The sequence below is a fragment of the Onychomys torridus genome, chromosome 5 (genome assembly GCF_903995425.1).
Source record: "Onychomys torridus chromosome 5, mOncTor1.1, whole genome shotgun sequence".
Taxonomy (NCBI): Eukaryota; Metazoa; Chordata; class Mammalia; order Rodentia; family Cricetidae; genus Onychomys; species Onychomys torridus.
Genome location: NC_050447.1, coordinates 79,766,415 through 79,787,575, shown reverse-complemented (window position 1 = coordinate 79,787,575; position 21,161 = coordinate 79,766,415). Strand labels below are relative to the sequence as shown.

The window sequence follows — 21,161 nt, the reverse complement described above, 5'->3', positions numbered from 1 at the left end:
TACAGGTTGTGAGCCACCATGTGGTTGCTGGGAACCGAACCCATGTCCTCTGGAAGAGCAGCCAGCCCTCTTAACCACCGAGCCCTCTCTCCAGCCCTTGTTGCCCATTTTTACAATGTGCTTGTGGTTTTGTTCTTCAGCTGTAATAGCTCTTTATATGTGGATCCTACACTCTTAATGTGTGGTTGGCATTTATTTTTTTCTCAGTTTGTAGGCTCTGCATGTTCGAGATTTTTCTTATTTTTACCCTTTTTTAGAGGAGGGGTTAAAACAAGAAAAATTTTATTCTCTTATTGGCCATCCTATCTCTTCATTCTCCTGATAGTGCAGCTGACGAACAAGTGTTTTGAATAGTATTTAGATCATCTACTTTTTAGTTTATTACCCATGTTGTTAAAGCATTTCAGTGAGTGAAAAAAACAAGCATAAAAAAAGTATATACTCTGACTCTACTCATACAGACTTACAGGAAAGACAGACCTAACTCATGCATGCTGGTTTTGAATGACTGGGGAGAAAACAAAGATCCTTTTTTTCAGTGCTGCTTGGAGAAACCATGGTTTTTGGCAAGTTCCCTAGATAGAGCAGTGTCTTCAGCCTGAGGGAATACTATATTCAGATTATGCTGGTGCTTATCTAGGATATACATTTGTTAAGATAATTGAACCTTGCACTTGCAGCATTTTATCTTAGTTGTAAGTTACAATTATATCTCAGTAGACAATTTAAAGAATATGTACAGTTTGTGCTCCCTGCCGGCTATAGACGGTAGTGTAGGAATGTTTTGAACAGCACGGCTAGGGACCTTCTTTTACCTGCTTTGAATCCAAAGGCATGCATATGTAGGAGTGGCGTTGCTGAGGCATAGGGACAGGCACAGGTTCCTGCTGGTGTCCAGTGTGGTCAGACCAGCCTGCACACTAGCAGGCACACTTGCTGTGGTGTCACCTGTGCTGTGTGCTAATCTTTTAACAGACTTGGTCACTGTAGTTGTCATGCACAGTCGCACGGGTTGTAGCTTTAATTTACGTTTCCCAGAAGACAAGCTGATTACTTTTTAAAAGCTCAAGTCCATTTGAATTATGAATTTGTAGGCATGATTTTAAGTATTTCAAGTGAGGAATTTGTTGGCTACATTATGTATAGTGGATGTCTATTGATCTTGCTTTCCAAATTCTTACTAATTCTGTTAAGTTTCTTATTTTAATGCAGTCTGAATGGGTGATATTTTGTCTTTAATAAAAGCTTTGAGTTCTCTTTAAGAATTTTGTTATACTCTGGACAGGAAGTGCTCCACTGTGGTATTTCTAAGGTGCCTTTTGTTTCATTGGTCACAATCAAAACTGCAGTTTGCCTGTCTTTATTGTCTTGGTGTATGGTTTGAGCTGAGTTTTTTCTTATGATATTTATTTTGATTTCCAGAGTGTTTAGTGTAAAGTCTGTCCCTTTTCAATTACTGTGTAGTGGAAACCACCTCACTCATAAAGTTGTCTGTCACGGTGTTGGTCTGTCCTGGACTTTGCCCTATCCTGGGAGTTGGCTCGTGGCTTGTTATTACATAGCTTCCAAATGGAGAATGTATTTTTTTTAAGAAGAAAAGAACAAGACAGAGACCATAGGTGTTTACAAAGCCCCCAATATTTCCTATCTGATTCTTTTCAGACACACATCATCCATGTTGTTCTGTTCCATTGGTCATTTTATTTGCATCAAGACAATACTGTTTTTGATTGCTGTGGCCTGACAAGCGGTTCTCCCGCGGTGGCGGCATATTCCCCCATTTGTTCAGGATACCTTGCTCGGATTGAGGGATAACTAACTCGGTGCTTTGTCACTAAGCCAGCATGCATGAGGTTCCAGATTAAACCCATAGACAGAAAAAAAGAAAAAGAAAAAAATCCTGGCTAGTTTTATTTATTATGTAGTTTTATAAAACTTTTAGAATTTGGTTTTCAGTTGCTAGAGTTTTTGTTGTGTATATATTACTTAGAAAATTAAAATGTTTAAGAACACTTCCCTTCTGGAGACAGAGGCAGGTGTGTCTCTGAGTTATTCCAGGACCCAATCTCAAAAAAGAAAGTAAGCAAGCAAACAAACAAAAACCCCTAAAACAAAACAAAATCCTTGGCATGTTGAAGATTGTAGATTAGTCAGTCTGCATTGTTTTGGAATAGTCCTTTGCTTCTTCTCTGTTCATCTTTTGATGTAGTGAATGTATATTGATTGGATTTTTAGATGTTAAACCAGCCTTGTGTTGCCAAACCGAACCAAGCGTGTTCATACTGTTGTGCTTGTCTGTAACTGAAGGTTTTCCTGTGTCTACCAGCTCCCTCATCCTTGTGGTCCCACAGCCGCTCAGACCCAAATGAACACATAGAGGCTTATATTAATTACGAACTGTATGGCCTACTGGCTCAGGCTTCTCGCTAACTAGATCTTACATCTTAAATTAACCCATTTCTATAAATCTATACTTTGCCACGTGGTTTATGGCTCACTGATAACTTTACATCTTGCTTCTCATGGTGGTGATGGCAGCATCCTCTCTGTTCTGCCTTTCAACTTTCTCCTGTCTATTTAGAATGTCCTGCCTAACCCTATTCTGCCTCACCAATGGCCAAACAGCTTTATTTATCAACCAATCAGAACAACATATTTTCACAGCATACAAAAACACACCCCCCCATCACTTATCATTATTAGCTTTGTTTGATTTTCTACTTGAAGATTCTTGCTTCTCTGCTCAGTGACTGCATTGTGATTAGCAGACACCGAGCAACAGCAGCTAGCAAGATGGGATGACTCATGCAAAAGAGTTAGTAGGGTAAACGATTATGATGAATAACTGAAGAGGACTGGGAAAGGATGGTGTGATACAAATCTGGCCCTAAGGGAGAAAAGTGAAGGGAAGATTTGTTAGGAGAAGCCTCAGATTCAGTTTGCATCTAAGGAAGTCTCAGCTAGGCCAGCAAGCAGTGGGAGCTATCTTCTTCAAGAACTCTGCTTTGGGCAGCAGTGGGGAAATGCTGGCTTAGTGTGGACCTGGCAGTGGATCTGATGGCTGGGAGCTGCTGCCTGTGGGGCAATGTGAGCACAGCATCTTCGTGCTTGACAGGCAGACCTCTTTGTCTCCATCCCAGCTGAAGGCATTAGATGCTTTGCAGGCTGCCTTTGTTGCCTGGCCCTTTACACCTTGCTTCCCCCCACCCCCAGCCTTTGGAGTCTGTGAGGCTCTTTGCCTTGTCTAGCTTTCCTGTAGTGGTCCATGGGAGAAAGAGTTGACCATGAAGCCAGCTAGCAAGCTATATGTATTTAGGAACTTTTATGTCTTTATAGATAATGAAAATTTTCATTTTTTGTTTAAACTTTTACACATGTGTATGTATGTATGTATGATGTGTATGAATGTTTGTTTTGCCTGCCTGTATGTCTGTGTACCACTTTCATGCTGATATGCTCAGAGGATGGAAGAGGTCATCAGATCCCCTGAGACTAGAGTTACAGATGGTATGAGCTGCCATGTAGGTGCTGGGAATCGAACCCCTGTCCTCTGGACAGCCAGTGTTCTCAACTGCTGAATTCTCTCTCCAGCCCTTTGTTTAATGTTTGTTGTAAGAATCTGCTCATTCAGACTTACTTATAAATTCCTTTTTTGAGATTGAAAAAGCCATTTCTCCTTCATGCTTTCTACTTGATATACTAAATAATGTATTTTCTTTTTCTTTTTTTTTGGGGGGGGGGGGGTAGACAGAGTTTCTCTGTGTATTTTTGGCTGTCCTGGAACTCACTCTGTAGACCAGGCTGTGTGGCAGGTGTGTGTGTGTGGTGGTGGTGGGGGTGTTTGTGGCTTTTTTTTTTTTTTTTTCTGAGACAGGGTTTCTCTGTGTAGTTTTGGTGCCTGTTCTGGAACTCACTCTAGACCACGCTGGCCTCGAACTCACAGAGATCCACGTGACTCTGCCCCCCAGTGCTGGGATTAAAGGTGTGCGCCACCCCCCCAGCTGTTTTCATTCCTTTAATAGTTAGCTTAGTAACTCTACTTATCGCCCTACTGCGTACATGTCATTTTGTGCTGTGTTGAAATTCAGTTTTTATTTAATGAAATTCCTTTATTTTCCCCCCATTTTTGCTCTGTACAGTCTTCAGTAATCTTGGAGATACAACTCTAGTCTTACTTGGCTTCTGCTGTTTCTACTAAGACATCATGATATGGTCATACATATTTGGAGGTAAACACACAGACCTACCTATGCACACACAACACAGACACAGGCACATGCACAACACAGACACAGGCACACACAGACACACACCACACGCACACACACACCACACACACACACACACACACACACACACACACACACATGCTCTTAAGGTTTTTCTCTATATCTTTAATGCTCAGCCATTTCCTAACAGCATAGTGGCTGATGATCTGATATCTGGTGGGGTCAGGGGAGCTTCTTGAGATTGGACATCGTTCCTTCTCACGTCTCATCAGTCTATGGTTCATTCTGGGGTCTCTGTTAAATATTTTCATTTAAAAAAATAAATATGACTAGATTTTCATGGTTTTGCTGGAAATGAAGCTAATGGAAAAGTGATAGCCAGTTTCAATTTTTTTGAAGGGCTACTTTATAAGAAGTGTTTCACAATTAGTCGAAGATTGAAGATACGTTCATTAATAATACACTGGCAAATCCCTGCTCATGGAGACAACCTGCTGGTTGTTGATGTTTGGTAAATCAGGAGGGAATTCCTGCCCCTTGGTTTACCTGTCCAGAGGAGCTGCGCCGCTAGCTCGGGTTTGATACTAAGAAGTAAGAAGCAAAAATTGGTCCTGAGATGGATGATGCAGAGTGAACAGTTGTGCAGTTAGGCACCCCTCCTCCCTCCTCGTGCTTCTCTCCTTTCCTCTTTTCCTCCCTCCCTCGATTCTTGTAAAGAAACAGGGTCTCTTTATGTTGACTTGACACTCTGGAACTCCTGGGCTCAAGTGATTCTCCATTCTCAGCCTACCAAGTCAGGGACTGACTCCAGATCCACTCCACTTAGCTATCAATGTGTTTTTGAAACGATTTCTGCATGTTCTTCTCAGAGCAAAGATTGTGACGGATAGGAAATGCCCCAGATGGCTGAATTCTCAGTGAGCGGGTACCTGGTACATAGTAGGAGCTAATATGCACCAGCGACTGTTGACTAAAGGGGAGGATGGTGGCACCTGTTGTCATGGTTACCGTGGTGCTGTTGCTGAGTAACTGTTGTCTGCTGCAGAGGTTAGCATGGCAGTCTGCATCTGCTACTGGGGAAGAAAACAGTTCTGTGTCCCCCTTCTTACTCCCCAGGTCTTTGTAACTCAAGGGTTAGTGGCATGTTGTGATTTAGAAACCACATTTCAAATAACTAAGTGTGTGCGTGAGAAAATAATAAAAATAGGGCGGTCTTGGGCTTACGTAGAAATTTGGACACACTCTGTAAAATAAACTGATAGGTGAGAAATTTAAAAGAAGGCTTGATATTACTTAATAATAATAATGAATAGCAATCTATGATGAAGGAAATTCAGCTGGATTAAAGTAGATATCAGAAATCCACTTTCTAGGAGTAGACTTTAAGACTTGAGAAAGATAATTCATGAAGTTAACTTGGCGGTCAATAAATCAGATGTGATTTCTAAATCTCTAAGAATTCTAAACGCTTTATTCACCATGCAAGATGGCTTCAGAGAGCTAATCGGAGGTATTGGGCAGAGGGATGTAACTGTAAAAGGAGAAGTTCACGCAGAGTCTGACCAGGCTCTGCAGCACGGCTCTCTGCTCTGCAGATTGCTCTCTTAGGAGCGTCACCTTGGGCAGTCCTATAATTAGGGGATTTTGAGCTGTCCTTTCCTAGCTGCTGATAACTTGTGACCTGGCTCACAGACACCACCCTGCTGGTTTACCCCGTTCTTATTTCTAATTGTTTTCCAGCTAGCCTACATAGAAAGTATTGGATTCCTAACTTCATAAAAGTTAATTGTGGGAATTACAGTCCCTGCCTTTGACGTGTAGCACATAACTACTCATCTTTGGCATAAAATCATGACAGAAATACATGCAGCTAAATGCTGAGTACATTAAACTAAGACATTCATTTCTTGTTTTTTTCATTCACTTAGCAAACATCTGTTCAGTCTGGACCGTGAGCCAGAAACTAAGCTGATTGCGTGGAAGGAAGCAACGTGGCCTCTAACCTCCCTTCCCTCAGAGTGTTGATCACATGTCACCTGATACAGTGGACTTCCTCGACCGTTTAATGAAAACAGCCTTGCCTTTCAAGCTCTCTGCCCTTTTCTTTCTGTATGGTGTTCTCCATGGCATGGCCTCCCGCTAATTTCTTCACTGCCCTTTTCTCCCCTCAGCTGAAATGAAGAGCAAGGATTTCTGCTTCTGCTTCTTTTTTTCTACCTTCAAACTCAGAATAGTTTCTGTCATGCATTTATTGGAAACATTCACACCCACACATATGACACTCTGATTTCAAGAAACTTGTACTCTGTTAGAAGATGAAAATACAGAATAATACTTAAAATACAGAAAGAACGTGTGTACAATTGTTACAAGACTGTGGCAAAATAAATCATTTTCACCCAGGGAAGGGTGCTTAGGTGGAACATTTGTTAAGATTGTTGATGGACAAAGGAAACTTAATAAGAAGGAAGGGAAAACAGCATATCAGAAGAAATGTCTGAGAAGAAATGTCTGAGACGTTGCCAAGTTGTCTTTGCCTAACTTGTCGGGGGAAGTGGCGGGGAGGGGTGGATAGTGTGTATTAGTTGTGGGTTACTGATACGTGGAGAGTCATGCTTAGCTTTTCTAGGTTGAGTAAGATTGAATGGATGAAAACTCCATTAGTCAAAGGATGCCAAAGGGGAAGAAGCATCTTCCTGTCCCCAGGGAGTGGGGTTCAGTTTGGGATAAGGTGCTTTTCTGATGACTACTAGAGCACCTAGTTTGGAGTTCTTGAGGAGGACCGACCATTTAGTCAGCAGCAACAGATATGCTAAAATTAGGTCCTGGGCATAATGAAACCATCCAGAGAGCATGGAACGACAGGGTAAAGATGGGACCAGGGAAGGTAACGTCCAGTGATAGATGGCCAGAGTCAGAATAGTCAGAAAGACATCAGAATAAGGAGAAGAAAGATCTGAGGACAGCCAGCATTGGCACTTCGTTAATTAAGGGGTGGTAATTTTAGGGTATCAGTGAAAACCTTTCATTGGTAGTAGAGGCTGTATTAGGACAGTGGCCAAAAGGATACTTTCCAACAAATAACAAATTAGGGAAGTTCCAGAGAACAGTAGAGTTGGCAGAGGAGGAGGAAAGCAGGTATTCATGAATTGGAATGTTAGAGCATCAGTGCATGCCCAGGGACAGCCATGACATGGCGGTGAGTCTGTATGCCTGTCCTGGGGTGTTGGTTCATGTCAGAAACGCCTGCATACACGTGAGTGAAGATCAGTGAGCACAGACAGCACCAGAAGCACACCGTGGAAGGGAGAGAACGGGGACTTCTCGGGGATCATGTACAGCAGACTGAAGCCCATCCACGAGAAGTGGTAGCTGTGGACCAAGGCCCTGAAGAAGGCTGTGAGGACTAAGTCCTTACTTGAGACAGGGCACAGGAGAAAAACCCCTCAAAATGAAAACTGAGCATTAAAAAGAAAAAAAAAAATGAGGCCAGCGCAGCAGAAGTGCAGGAGACAGGAGACAGATCCAGTGTGACCGTGCCGCAGGGAGAGCAGGTCAGAATCACCCTAAGTTTGGAAGAGCAGCCTTGAGGGAACAGGGCTTGGAATACAGCAGGAGCCTTTCCTGAGCATTGTTAGGAACTTGCTTGAACTTAGGAAGCAGTTCACTGTGTGGCTCAGCTTCTCTCAGTGGCATTAAGTGCCAAGAACTGGGGGCAGAACTGGTCGGTGTGTGGCTAAGTTCTCTGTAGCTAGATGGGCAAATTGTGTACTTTGAAAGGTCAAGGGAGAAAAGGGGTTGAAGCTGCTGGTAGGTTTTGTTGAAATGTGGGTCCATAAGTGATCTTAGAAAGATGTCCCGAGGGCAGCTGGCGGTCTTGATGGGTAAAGAGCACAAAGGAAGGTCTTGACAAGATGGTTGGTCGAGAGGTTGAATCGTGGTAAGTTCAGAGATGGAGAGTTGTTGCTTGTGATTTAGAGTGCTGTAACAATATGGGTGGTCAGAGAAATCACAACTGGCACAGCAAGAAGGACAGGGCTGTGACTTAAAGGCATGGTACACAACGAATGAAACTCTAAAACTTATGGAAAAGTCTAACATGTGAACTTCAAATACTCTGAAGGCAATCGTGGGGCTGTTTCCTTCATAATAAAAGAAGCGATATGAGACTCGGTAGATCTTGTTGGGTGATAACGTGCTCCCAGTTTGCCTAGCTACACCACCAGCATTTTTTGATTCCTGCCTGACACCTAGTGGTGTTACACTTACACTACTCTCAATTGCCCGCCCTGTCCCTGTGCAGATCAGGACAGGAGACAAACCTCAGAAATGCCTCAGGCTGTTTTACTGTAGGCATTTTCCAGGGTGACATTTTGAATTAGACAGAAGGTATTCTTTGAACATCTGTTACATGCCAGGTACCATTCTGTGCACTTGAGATTTTCACATGGCATGTTTTCTCTTCTATAAATGCAGAGAATTTGAAAATATAGCTGAGCACATTGGCGATAAACTCACTGAATTTTAACATACAACTGAGAAAATTTACTGTAAACTCATGGAATTTGAATATATAGCTGAGCAGATCCACTATTAACTCATGAAATATGAATCTATAACTGAGCAGAACTACTGTTGACTCACTGAATTTGAACCTATAACTGAACAGATCCACTGTTAAACCATGAAATTTGAATATATAGCTGAGCAGATCTATTAACTCACTGAATTTGAATCTATAACTGAGCAGATCCACTATTAAACTGTGAAATTTTAATGTATAGCTGAGCAGATCCACAGGATGCGTAACTTGCTAATAAACTTAACTCTGTCTTGTGATTTTCACATGTGAGACTTTTTTGTATTTGTCTCATGGCTTTGGGAGTTGTGTCAGTCCTTAAGGTTATGTAGATATTTGAGAAGATAAAAGATTGGTTTGTGCTCAGCATATGTGAGAAACTGTGCAGAGTACTCTGTACTGTGGAGACCCACTGGAGCATTCTGCTGATTTGCCTGTAAGTTAATAACTAACATTCTTACCTTTTAGCTGTGCCTGCCAAAGTGTTTACAGTGTTTATGAATGAATTGACATCTGGGATTTAATTTAGAATGCTGTAGAAGGATATATGAGTGGACTTAAATGGAGCAAGATTTTCATAGCTCTTTAGATAGGCTCCTGGGGCTTCGTGCTGTTAGCCTCTCTGGTTCTGAGTATATGAAACTTTTCCATGGCAAAAAGTTGTAAAGACCTAGATGTATCTGATTTGAAAAAGTTTAACATGAGTACGTTCGAACATAGTCTGCTTTTTAAGTTTTTAAAAAGGTTTTTTTACTCCATTATTTAAAGGTCAGCATGTATAAAGGGAGTACATATTTGTTTCTAGTGTATGTAATTGTGATTGAATCATGACAAGTCCCACCCCAAATTCCATTCCGAGATTATTATAACTTGAGATCAGGAACTCTTAAAGTTGTCAGGTCTGCAGATTGGGAGGTAAAACTTGAATGTACTAACTAGCATTCTGAAAATGAACATGTTGAATAGAATTTGGAGAACACCTTGTTTTAATAAATTAGTATTTTCCTCATTTGTTTTTGCCCTTACCACAAAAGAAGAAAAAGAGGCTAACAAATCAGCTATAGTGTTTGATTGTGTGATACATGCTTTTTTGTTTGTTTGTTTTTCCAAACAGGGTTTCTCAGTGTAGTTTTGGTGTCTGTCCTGGATCTCGCTCTGTAGACCAGGCTGGCCTCGAACTCATGAGAACCATGTGGTTTTGCCTCCAAGAGTGCTGGGATTAAAGGCGTGTTGCCACCGCTGCCCAGAGTTACATGCATATTTTAATGTTAGATAGTATGTCTTTTTTAGGTTTTTAAGATGGCTTTTATAACTAGATGTGGTGACTCATGCCTGAAATCCCAGCCTTCAGAGTCTGAGACAGGAGGATTGCTGTGAGTTTGAGATCCACTTGGTGACAGTGCATTCCTGGGCAACTTGAGCTACAGAGCTGGAGTCATTGGTACAGTAGACACGAAGCATGGGTACCTCTTCCACTGACCCCATTTCCTTTGGCTGTATAACCAGCAATGGGCTTGCTGGGTCTCATGGATTTTTAATTCATTCATTCAATCATTCAGTCATTCATTCAGTCATTTATTTGAAGAAGCTTTATACTGTTTTCCATAATGGTTGTGTTGGTTAGTTTTATGTCAACTTAACACATGCCGGAGTCATTTGGGAAGAGGGACTCCTTTTTTTTCTGTCTGTGTTTTTTTACTCATTGACCAAAATAGTCTACTACAATTTATTAGTCTCAGTTAATTTGCATTTATATGTATAACAGTTATTTACTATTTGTAATTGATCTTAGTGTTGAAAAAAACCTAGTAAAGAAGTTCATATTTCAGTAGGATCAGACAATTCTAGAGGCTCCATTGTTCCCTTGAAAGAACAACCAGTGAGCTCTTTTGCAAATTCCCTGTCTTAAATTTTCTTTATAGTTAAAAATCATGTGAAGAAAATTAGTACATAAAAGGAATTCAGATTTATTTTACAAATTAAACCTTACAGATAACATTTTTTTATTTTTTATTTTAAATGATATAATTACAACCTTTTTCCCTTTCTCTTTCCCCCCTTTAACATCTCCTATATACCCACCTTCCTACCTCACTCAAATTCATGGATTCTTTTTCTTTGGTAGTAGTAGTTGTTACTGTTGTGTGTGTGTGTGTGTGTGTGTGTGTGTGTGTGTGTGTGTGTGTATTCTTGAATCTATAAATACAACCTGCTCAGGCCATACTATGTTTCTTGTGTGAATGTTCCCAAGACTGACTGTTTGGTGTTGGGTAACCAACTGGGTGGCTTTTCATGAGGAAAGTTCTCCCACTTTCAAGCATTCCTTAGTAGCCTGTAATTCCTTTGTCAGTGATTGAGGACTCATGAGTTCCCCGCTTCCACACTAGCATGTCTATCAAGTCATGTTTAGGCTTTCGCATCCATGTGACTTCATGGGTATAACTGTCTGACTTTTCTAGGAGACACAGTCTCACAGCACACATCGTGTTCTCTGGCTTGTACAATCTTTCTGCCCCTCTTTGGCAGTAATCCCCAAGCCTTAGCTGTAGGAGTTCCTCTTTCATATGTATCCGTTGGAACTGAGCTTCAGAGCTCTGCATCCTGATCAGCTGTAATTTTATGTAATGATCTCCATCAGTTGCAAAGAGAAGTTTCCTTGATGAAGGGTGAGGACTACCCTTATCTGTAGTTATAAGGATAAATATTTAATATGTAGTTAGGGATTATGCCTACTTAGTAAAGTGGCAATTACAGGTTTTCCAAAAATCTGTAACTTCATTAGCCCCAGGTAGTTGGCTAGATTTCCAGTATCAGGCGTGACTTCCCTCTTGTTGAGCACAATTAGAGAGCTGTTGATAGCTGCCAAGGTCCACACGCCACTATTGCACCTAGGGTTATCATGCCATGCTGGCTGTTGTGGTTCATAGGCATCATACATAAGTGGGTAAGACTGTTGGTTGCTTCCTCCCCTTTGGAAGCTTGTGTGACACATTTTGGTATCATGAGAGCTAGTCCCTAGGGAGGAGACATTCAGGTTAGGTCCAGCTCAGGTTCTCTGGGTGGAAAATGATCTGCCCAGATATTCAAATTCAGGGAGTTAATAGTGGATCTGCTCAGCTATATATTCAGTTTCATGAGTTAATAGTGGATCTGCTTAGCCAAATATTCAAATTCAATTAGTTAATAGTGGAGCTGCTCAGCTATATGTTCAGTTTCTTGAGTTAATAGTGGATCTGCTCAGCCATATATTCATATTTCATGAGTTAATAGTGGATCTGCTCAGCCATATGTTCATATTTCATGTTTAATATTGGATCTGCTCAGCAATATATTCATATTTCATGAGTTAATAGTGGATCTGCTCAGCTATATGTTCAGTTTCATGAGTTGATAGTAGATCTGCTCAGCCATATGTTCATATTTCATGAGTCAAATTCAGTGCATGGTGACTTAGCAGTAATGACCTAACCTCCACCTCTTGGAAGCACCTGAAGGCAACAGCAATAGCCTATAATTTTTTGGGACTCTGTTGGACAGCCTTGACCAATAACACCTAAGAGGGCTTCTCCTGTTTGGTGATATTGTTTTTGTTAAATAGTCTGTGGCTCTTGAGGGGAGCATTATCAGCCCAGATGGGATAATTTCAGTTAAACAATGTATGTTATGTGTGTATTCAGACTTAGATGTACTATCGATATTTTCAAGTAGATAGACAATAGTAAGACTCTATTATATTTTTCTGATATCCTTACTATTAATTTTACTCTCTTCCCTCCTTCTCTGTCTCCCACTCTCCCCTGTTAATTCACACCTCCCCCAGTTTTCCGCTCCCTCTTCAGATCAACTACATCCTCTTGGAAGAGGGACTGTTAATTGAGAAAATGCCTCCATAATGTTAATTCTGCCTGGCATTTTCTTGATTAATGATTGATGTGGAAGAGCCCAGCCCACTGTGGATGGTGCCAGCTTTGGACAGGTGGCCCTGAGTTGTGTAAGGAAGCAGCTGAGGAAGCCAGAGTGAGCAAGCCAGTCAGTAGCGCTCCTCCTTGGCCTCTGCTCCAGTTCTTGCCTTGCCCTTCCCCAGTGATAGGAGTATGCTGTCATCAGCAGTGTGACCTGAGAGTCGTAAGCTGAAGGAAACCCTTCCCTCCCAAGTTGCTTTTGGCCATGGTGTTTTATCACAGCTGTAGAAACCCTAAAACAGCTGTATCCCTTCCCATTGCCACCAGGGCACAGTGCTCCCCTTTTTCAGAGCTTGCCAGCACTTGTTACTTTTGTCTTTCTCATGGTAGCCACTGTGCCTGGAATGAAGTTCTAGCTCTTTGCTACTTAGTAACATGGAACAGTTTTTTCCACTATATGTTGACCACCTGTATGTCTGCTGAGAAGTATCTATTTACATCTGTTGCCCATTTTTTATTGGGTTGATTTTTTTTCTTTTTCTTTTCTTTCTTTCTTTCTTTTTTTTTTTTTTGCTGTTGAGTTTTTATAGTTCCTTAATATTTTGAATATCAACTTTTTTCAGGTGTGTAATTTACAGTATTTTCTCTTGTTCTGTGGGATATCTCTTGACTGTGACGATCATTTCCTGTTTCTATGCAGAAACATTTTAGTTTGATATAATCACATTTATTTATTTATTTGCTTTTGTTTGCTATATTTCTGGGACAATGTGAATATAAGTGTATACATATTGTGTATATGTGACAATAATAATTTATCAGTCTGACTGTAGTACATTTACTTTGTTCTGGAACTATAGGATTCCCTGGTTGTTCTGTTACTCTGTGGGTCTTTCAGGGTCTTTTTTGTAACTGACTGTCTTAGTTAAGATTTCTGTTGCTGTGAAAAGACACCATGACCATAGCAACTCTTCCAAGGAAAACATTTAATTGGGGTGGCTCGCTTACAACTTCAGAGGTTCAGTCCATTATCATCATGGTGGGGAGCATGGCAGTGTGTAGGACAAAGGTTGTTTCTTTATAATCTGTTTGCTCTGTATGCTTTATGCTTAAAAATTTTAGGTAATCTAAATACTGCAGGCTATTTCAACTTGATCATTCTCCAAAGAAGTTCATTATAGATTTAAGTCATCTTTCTTGACTCTAAAGATATCATACTTCAGTCTAGGCCACCAGTCTCTTTGGAAATGGGAATCTAGTTCACAACAGGGATATTGGAACATTTTGTGCTTGTTCCTTTATGTCCTCTTCTCTTTCCTTTCTGTTTTCTTTGGACTGTGCTCTTCAGCTTCCTTCTAATATGACAGTTGAGTCTAATGGATAATTTCTCAGCCCGTGTTTTCTAATTACCTGTAGGGATACAAAGTTGATGTCTTCTCGAAGGGCTTGTCTTGATCTGTGGGTAAATCTTGTCTGTAAGCATGGTTGATAATAAAAAGAGTATAGTCATATGTATTTAATATCTTTATGTTAATCCTCACAGCAGCTTTGTCAGGTAGGCAAAATTACTGTTGCTGCCACATCACAAATGAGCACACCTGCACATGTAAGCAAGTTATGTAAAAATCACTTGGAGATACGATACCATCCCAGCACTACAAAGAGAAAACAGTAAAAAAATGTAGCTAGATCTAGTGCTATATGGTATAGTCACTATTGTATATGGTTTGTCACTGACAAAATGTTAGGCTCATGGCTGTAATTGTAAGTGGGCTTGTGTCAATAAAGCTGGACAACTGGATTAACATCAGTTGCTGAGGTGCCACATTTGAATTCATACCTGGATGCAGACCTCTACTCCACCTTTGCCAAATGCTTAGTTCCTCATTCTTGCTCAGTCAGATGACAGTCTTTGGATCACAATGCCTATTTCCAAAGCTTGTGAGAGTTAAACTAATAATACGTTTATTCATCAACTTAGTAATTGTTTATTAGAAGCCAGCTCTGTGCCAACCATTGTTCTGGGTGTTGTGGCTATCAGGAAAAATGATTTTTCCCCCTGTTCATTAGCTTATTTGACACAGCAAATATGCAATTTTTGTAGTAAGACTTTCTGTGAACACGTTAAGAACGGAAAATTTCAAGTGAGAAAGGTGTCTGTGGCCATAGCACCCTGAATGTACCTGATGTTGTTTGATCTGAAGTGAGAAGGGAATTGAGCCCATGCCTACTGACTTCTGAAACATAAACCGTTGCTACTATAGTAGTGTGGCTTAGGTAGTTGAGTGATCAATCACTGCTTTAGAGGGCTTCTTTCAGATTTCAGATCTAGGTGTGAACAGGAGCAACCAGTTGATGCTCTGTTATTGAGAACTGTCTTTGAGCCTCCTTTGTCTACACATGATAGTATTCAGTTGTCAGGTGGCAATAATCAAGGATTCTCAGGCTAGAGAGTTGGCTCAGAGGTTAAGAGCACTGACTGCTCTTCCAGAAGACCTGAGTTCAGTTTTCAGCACCCACATCATCAATCATGACCATCTATAGTAAGATCTGGTGCCCTCTTCTGGCATGCAGGCACATGTGCAGGTGGAACACTGTGTACATAATAAATAAATACATCTTAAAAAAATAATTGAGGATTCTCATATGTGGCACCCTCTTCTCCCCCATGCCTTGTTACTCAGTTCCATTCTTCTGTAAATGTCTGCGTCTTCTACTTCAGTGGTTCTCAAGTTTGGACACTAACTTGAATGTCTGGAGCCAGTCTACAGACCCTCATTTCTCACAGCCCCCAGTGGTGCTGATCCACACTGGTCTGGACCTTGAAAATTGTGGGATTTTTATTGTTTTGTTCTCTTTGCATTCGACAGTGCTCATCATGGTGTTTATCACTCAGCCGACCCGTTTTCTCTTCTCTGTTCTTTCCTTGACATCTGTTTCATGGAAACTATTATTCTTACGGTCTAGTATTAGGGTCACTGGGAAATGTGTTAACAAAATAAAATTCTGTTTGGACTCTAGAGCATTCATTTTTCATAAGTCTGGGTTTCCCTGCAGGTGGGTCTGTGGACCACAGCTTGTGAAATACTGACTGTCTTAGGGTTTTTATTGCTATGAACAGACACCATGACCACGGCAACTCTTATAAAGAAAACATTTAATTGAGGTGGCTGCTTACAGTTTCAGAGATTCAGTCCATTATCATTATGTCAGGGAGCATGTCCGCATGCAGGCAGATGTGGTGCTGAAGCTGAGAGTCCTACATCTTGCAGGCAACAGGAAGTAGACTGTCACACTGAGCGAAGCTTGAACAAAAGGGACCTTAAAGTCCACCCCCAACAGTGACATACTTCCTCCAATAAGGCCACATCTCCTAACACTGCCACTCCCTTTGGGGGCTGTTTTCTTTCAAACCAAACACTGACTATCCAGGTTGGTGATCTTCTTGTTGTCACCATTGCATTGTATATGTCTTTAACTGACTTTTATATTATCTTGTCATTGATTTATGTCTCTTTTTCTCCATCAACTCTTAGAAGAAAGGAATGTCTTCAGTGTTTAGCACAGTTCAGTATTAGAAAGCAGTAGCCTGGGCATTGCTGTGTAACAAGCTTTGGCATTTGTTAGTTCTGTGACCTTCAAAGATCTTTAATCCCTTGAAGACTTTGGTCCTCTTTTTGCTCTAGTGGTCATTTATTTATTACCTATGGGAATTAGGAGCTGTGAGGTATGCATGGCATATAATGTCATCGTGAATGTGCAGAATATGCCCAATAAATGGAAACCATCAATTTGGTTGTCATTGTGTTCTGAAAGAATCAAATAAATGCTCATTTAATGAAAATCCTTACAGTCTCATGTTCATATCCTAATTCAGGTTGTGTTTAAATACTTTATGAACAGTCTCTACTCTTATTTTATGTGTGGGAGTTTTATTAAAGTACTGTAAAGTAAAACCATGCCTTGGGCTTTTTTTTTCTTTCCTAGGAAAGCAAAGAAACCGACTGGAGCCGATGGATACCATATTTGTTAAGCAAGTGAAGGAAGGAGGGCCTGCCTCTGAGGCTGGATTATGCACAGGTGCTAGTCAGCCGTGCCTCGTCAAGTCACTTTACTTTTTCTTCACATTTTCTATTGTATTGTTACCTTTTCTATTCTTCTATGTACTTCTGTCTCTTCACATCTGTTACACTGTTTCTGAGATGAGTTATGTCTTTCTTGAATTTCATGGATGTGCTGAACAGACAGAAGAATGACACTTGATGAAGTATGAGCACTTCTAGTTAAGACACACACTTGCAGTCTCTCTTAAACTTACCATTGACTTGACAAAAGGATTACAGATGACAAACTGATGCAGATACTTCTTTAGTGTAACTGAGATGATCTTTGTCCTCCAAGTCTGGAAGTGCCTGGTCAGGCAGGTAGCATACAGACAGCTGAATTTTCCATAGTACTTGTTAGTCTCTTCATTTCCGGGTATCAGTGGAAGTGGTCTACTGAGGTACATTAATAGCTGATGGCTACTATATCCTGTTAATTTGGTTTTTGATTTTAATAAAATTAACTCAAGATTAAAGATTAGCAAATACTTTAGAATATTTTTATTGTTTTATGCATAAAACAATTTAAAATAGAAATCGACAGCCTCTGTAAATTTCTTTTAGTCCCCTTTGAATAAAGTGTATTTTCAGCTACAAATAAGTAGTGAGTACCACTACTAAGATTTACCAGGATGCATTGTAATTATCCTTATCATATTTAAAGTAGTCCTTATTTTAATATGATTAATATACATATATATATTAGTATCTACACATAAGGAATTCCATTAGAAGGTATCACCTGTCATATTCCAAGTGTCACAATTTTGAGAAAATAAGTTGGAGATGATGTGATAAGCACACAAAAAATTTCCCATTCCTCTGTCTTTTGTCCCTTTTCTGCCTTTCTAATTCCTGATTTTCTTAGTAATCCAGTATTTTCCCCCATTAAAATGAAGAGTAAATTAATAGATACAAAGTAAAAGAAAATACATACATCTATATTTAAGTTTTATAGTACTCTCATCAATTAACAAGACATATAGATTGGAAGAACACTGTAAAACAAATCAGTGGATAAAATCAGATAATACTGTTCAAATGTTCACAGTCAGCATTGGAAACCTGGTGGGCAAGTGAAGGAGTAGCTGGTAATTCTGCAGGTCTTTCCAGTTGATGGGAAACAGGAAAAGAGCAGAACTCACATGGGGTAATACCATTGCAGTTAAGTACATCGGCATCAGAATTCTTTCTTAGAACATTGCTATACTTTATGAGAAGTTGGGTGCAGCAACAGGTAGATTTCTTTTTGTAACAGGCACTTAAAAAATATGCACATATATTTTAAAAATAAGGGCATATTGGGTCTGGGGTGGAGTTCAGGCAGTGAATGGCTTCATCCTAGCACCACCAAAACAGTAAAGAGGTGGGAGCAGTCTCTGCTTTACTTCACAGTTACTCAAAGTGAAGTCTTTCAAGAGTTCCTAATGTATGGCCAGGCGGTGGTGGCACATGCCTGTAATCCCAGTACTCGGGAGGCAAGTGGATCTCTGTGAGTTCGAGGCCAGCCTGGTCTACAGAGCTAGTCCAGGACAGACTTCAAAGCTACAGAGAAACCCTGTCTTGGGGGGGGGGGGGCATTCCTAATGTGTTGTTTTATTTATTTTTCTTCATTTTTTCCCCTCCCTCCAACTCCCCTCCCTCTTTTCCTTTTCTTCTTTCCTTTCTCTCTCTCTCTCTTTCTTTCTTTCTTCCTTTCTTTTAATTATTCTTTGTAATTATTCTTGAAGGTGACCGTATTATAAAAGTCAATGGAGAAAGTGTCATAGGAAAGACCTATTCCCAAGTAATTGCTCTCATTCAGAACAGGTAAGATTCTTGAAAACTGATTAATTTTGGTTAAAACCCTATAGAGCAGGTAGGTTTCATACAATACTGTGCTCCTATAAAGTGTCAGTGGGGTGACATTCTGTGGATAATGCATCTGGGGTTGCCAAGCATTAGCCCACTGATTGCTTAGTGGGCTTGCAAATTTGTAACATTTACAATGTAAAATCCTTCGGGGTTTGAGAGTACAGTTATATTTTTATTATGAGTTTTCCACTTTGATTTGAAGTGACAAATATATAATTTGTGTAAAATAAATACAGAAATAAATGCACACTTGGTCTTCTAAAAAAGATCTTACTGAGATGCATATTTTTAATATATTTTACCTAACAGTCTTACTGAATAAAACCAATGGCTTATAGTCCTTCATTTGTTTTAACAATCTTAGCAAGATATTCTTTTTAAATCCATTTGCCTGTATTCTACAGAATAGAATTTTGAGCTCTAAAGGTAAATACATATTCATAGAATAAGGATCTGTAGGACCACAAAGGCCATTTAGTTTTACTTTCTTTCACCCACACACTTAGAAAATTTTAAATAACATTTTTTTAATCCAAAGTCAAGGAGGTTACAATATTGCATTTCTATCAAACCATATGCTATCATATCTATCTCTGTTCTAAGAGGTTCTTCCCCAATTCAAATCCATAACTTTTAGATTATCAAATGGTTCCTCTTAGCTTTATTCACCTGTTTATAACTCATTTTAAATTCTTTATTTTCTAAAAGGTAAGATTTGTACATGTGTGTTTCAGTCAAAGACAACCTGGGGTATCCTCAGGAATACTATCCACCATCTCGTTTGAGACAGAGTCTCATTCCCTGGACCTCACCAAATAGATTAAACTGAATGGCTAGAGCTACCCCCCGACCACACACACACACACACACACACACACACACACACACACACACACACTGGAATTACAAGCTCGGGCCACCACACCTGGAATTTTTAGCTGGGTTCTGCAGATCCACTCAGCAAGCACTTTGTGCTGTCTCCCTACCATCCTACGGCTTTTATCAAGGATCTCTAGCTATGTCTACAGCAGTTTGTGTGCCATAGTTTAATTATTTATACTAATGTCCTAATGCATTGTGATGTTTTTACAGTGAAATGACATGATCATGATTAATTGATCTCAGATTATTCTATTTGATGTTTTAATACTTAATGAAATTCCTAGAGTAGCCAAGTCCTGAATGGAATGTAGGTGATGGAGCAAAGCTCCTGCAGAGGCAGCAGGAGAGATGCGCACATTCTTCCTTTCTAGTAACCAGGATCACTACCATGCCACTACACCATACACAACTACACCAGCATACCCATATATAACCTAATCTCGTTTTCCCCAAATCCACATAATTCCTCTCTTATGGGCGCTGATCTTACAGAGTAACATGAGAACGATAGTCTTAGAATTTCAGCCACAAGCCATTGGATAATGAGTGAAAAGCTGTTTATGATGTTGCTTTCTTTCAGAAAGTTGTAGCAGTGGGCCAAACAGCTGAAAGCCATGGGCTGCTGCAGTGTGCTCATGTAGGGCTTCACTGCAGGGGACTTCTGGACATCGTAGGTGTTTCCAGACACCTGAAATGTTGAAGTGCAGGGGCTTCCCTGTGTTGTTAGATGTGTTTGCACCTGTGGCTTATTGGTTCCCCAGCCTCCTGAAATTTATCAACCTAAACAGACACAGACAAATTATTGGATTCTGAACTTTTTTCCTTTTTAGGTTGGGATTATTTATTAGTCTCTGAGGGTATTAAGGGGAAGCTAGGATAATTGTTAGACTGAGATAGTGCCACTATCCTTAATATATCTAAGTATGAATCCAGGCCAGGTCACAGGGTTCAGTTCAGTTTTCCTCCTTCCTCCTCCTGTTTCTTTCATGTGCTGCAGATCAAACCAGGGCCTGGCAGATGGGCTTCCACTGCCCTGGGACCCAGGGAACCGTTTCCATCACAGCTAACAAAAATCTGCAGTGCCATCATGAAAATCTTTAAGCTGTACCTATAGTGTTCTAAGATTAAATCTTAGGGATAAAACAAATAGTTGATATGATACTGAAAATCAAAATCAAAATGATTCTAGTAGAGGTTTTGGTGAACTGATGTTCATCACTCCTGAGGTTAAGATGGAATTTTCAAAGTTAGGAAGTTTAAATCTGCTTAAAATGTTAAATTTGAGGGACTCGGGTATAGCAAGCTATAGTTCAGTCCCCCAAACTTAAAACATCAAAACAAGGAAGTTGCTAGAAGAGTTTTTAGTTATTTCGTGTTAATAAATTTTAAGTTGATAATAAAAACCTAGAATTTGTCTTATGGCTTAAATAAGCAATAAAGAATCATACTTAGATATTCTTATAAGTTTTGTCCTAAAATTATCTATTAACACTTTTTATTTCTGAATTGGGGACACATTATAAAGACAGCTCACTTGATTATGAACTATGCAAACTTATGTGGGGATGCCCTTTTTTGTATGTCACTTACCTCTGTACCAACAGCGTTTTTC

General features: G+C 40.1%; 1 protein-coding gene across 4 annotated transcripts in view; it reads left to right on the top strand.

Moving 5' to 3' along the window:
* Arhgap21 (Rho GTPase activating protein 21) overlaps positions 1 to 21,161 on the top strand; it is a 124,141-nt gene that overhangs the window by 63,153 nt on the left and 39,827 nt on the right. For all 4 annotated transcript variants that reach the window (XM_036187120.1, XM_036187117.1, XM_036187118.1 and 1 more), the window contains exons 5-6: positions 16,698 to 16,790; positions 18,544 to 18,622. In XM_036187120.1, the coding sequence (XP_036043013.1) occupies positions 16,698 to 16,790; positions 18,544 to 18,622 (172 nt within the window). The remainder of the gene's footprint in view (positions 1 to 16,697; positions 16,791 to 18,543; positions 18,623 to 21,161) is intronic.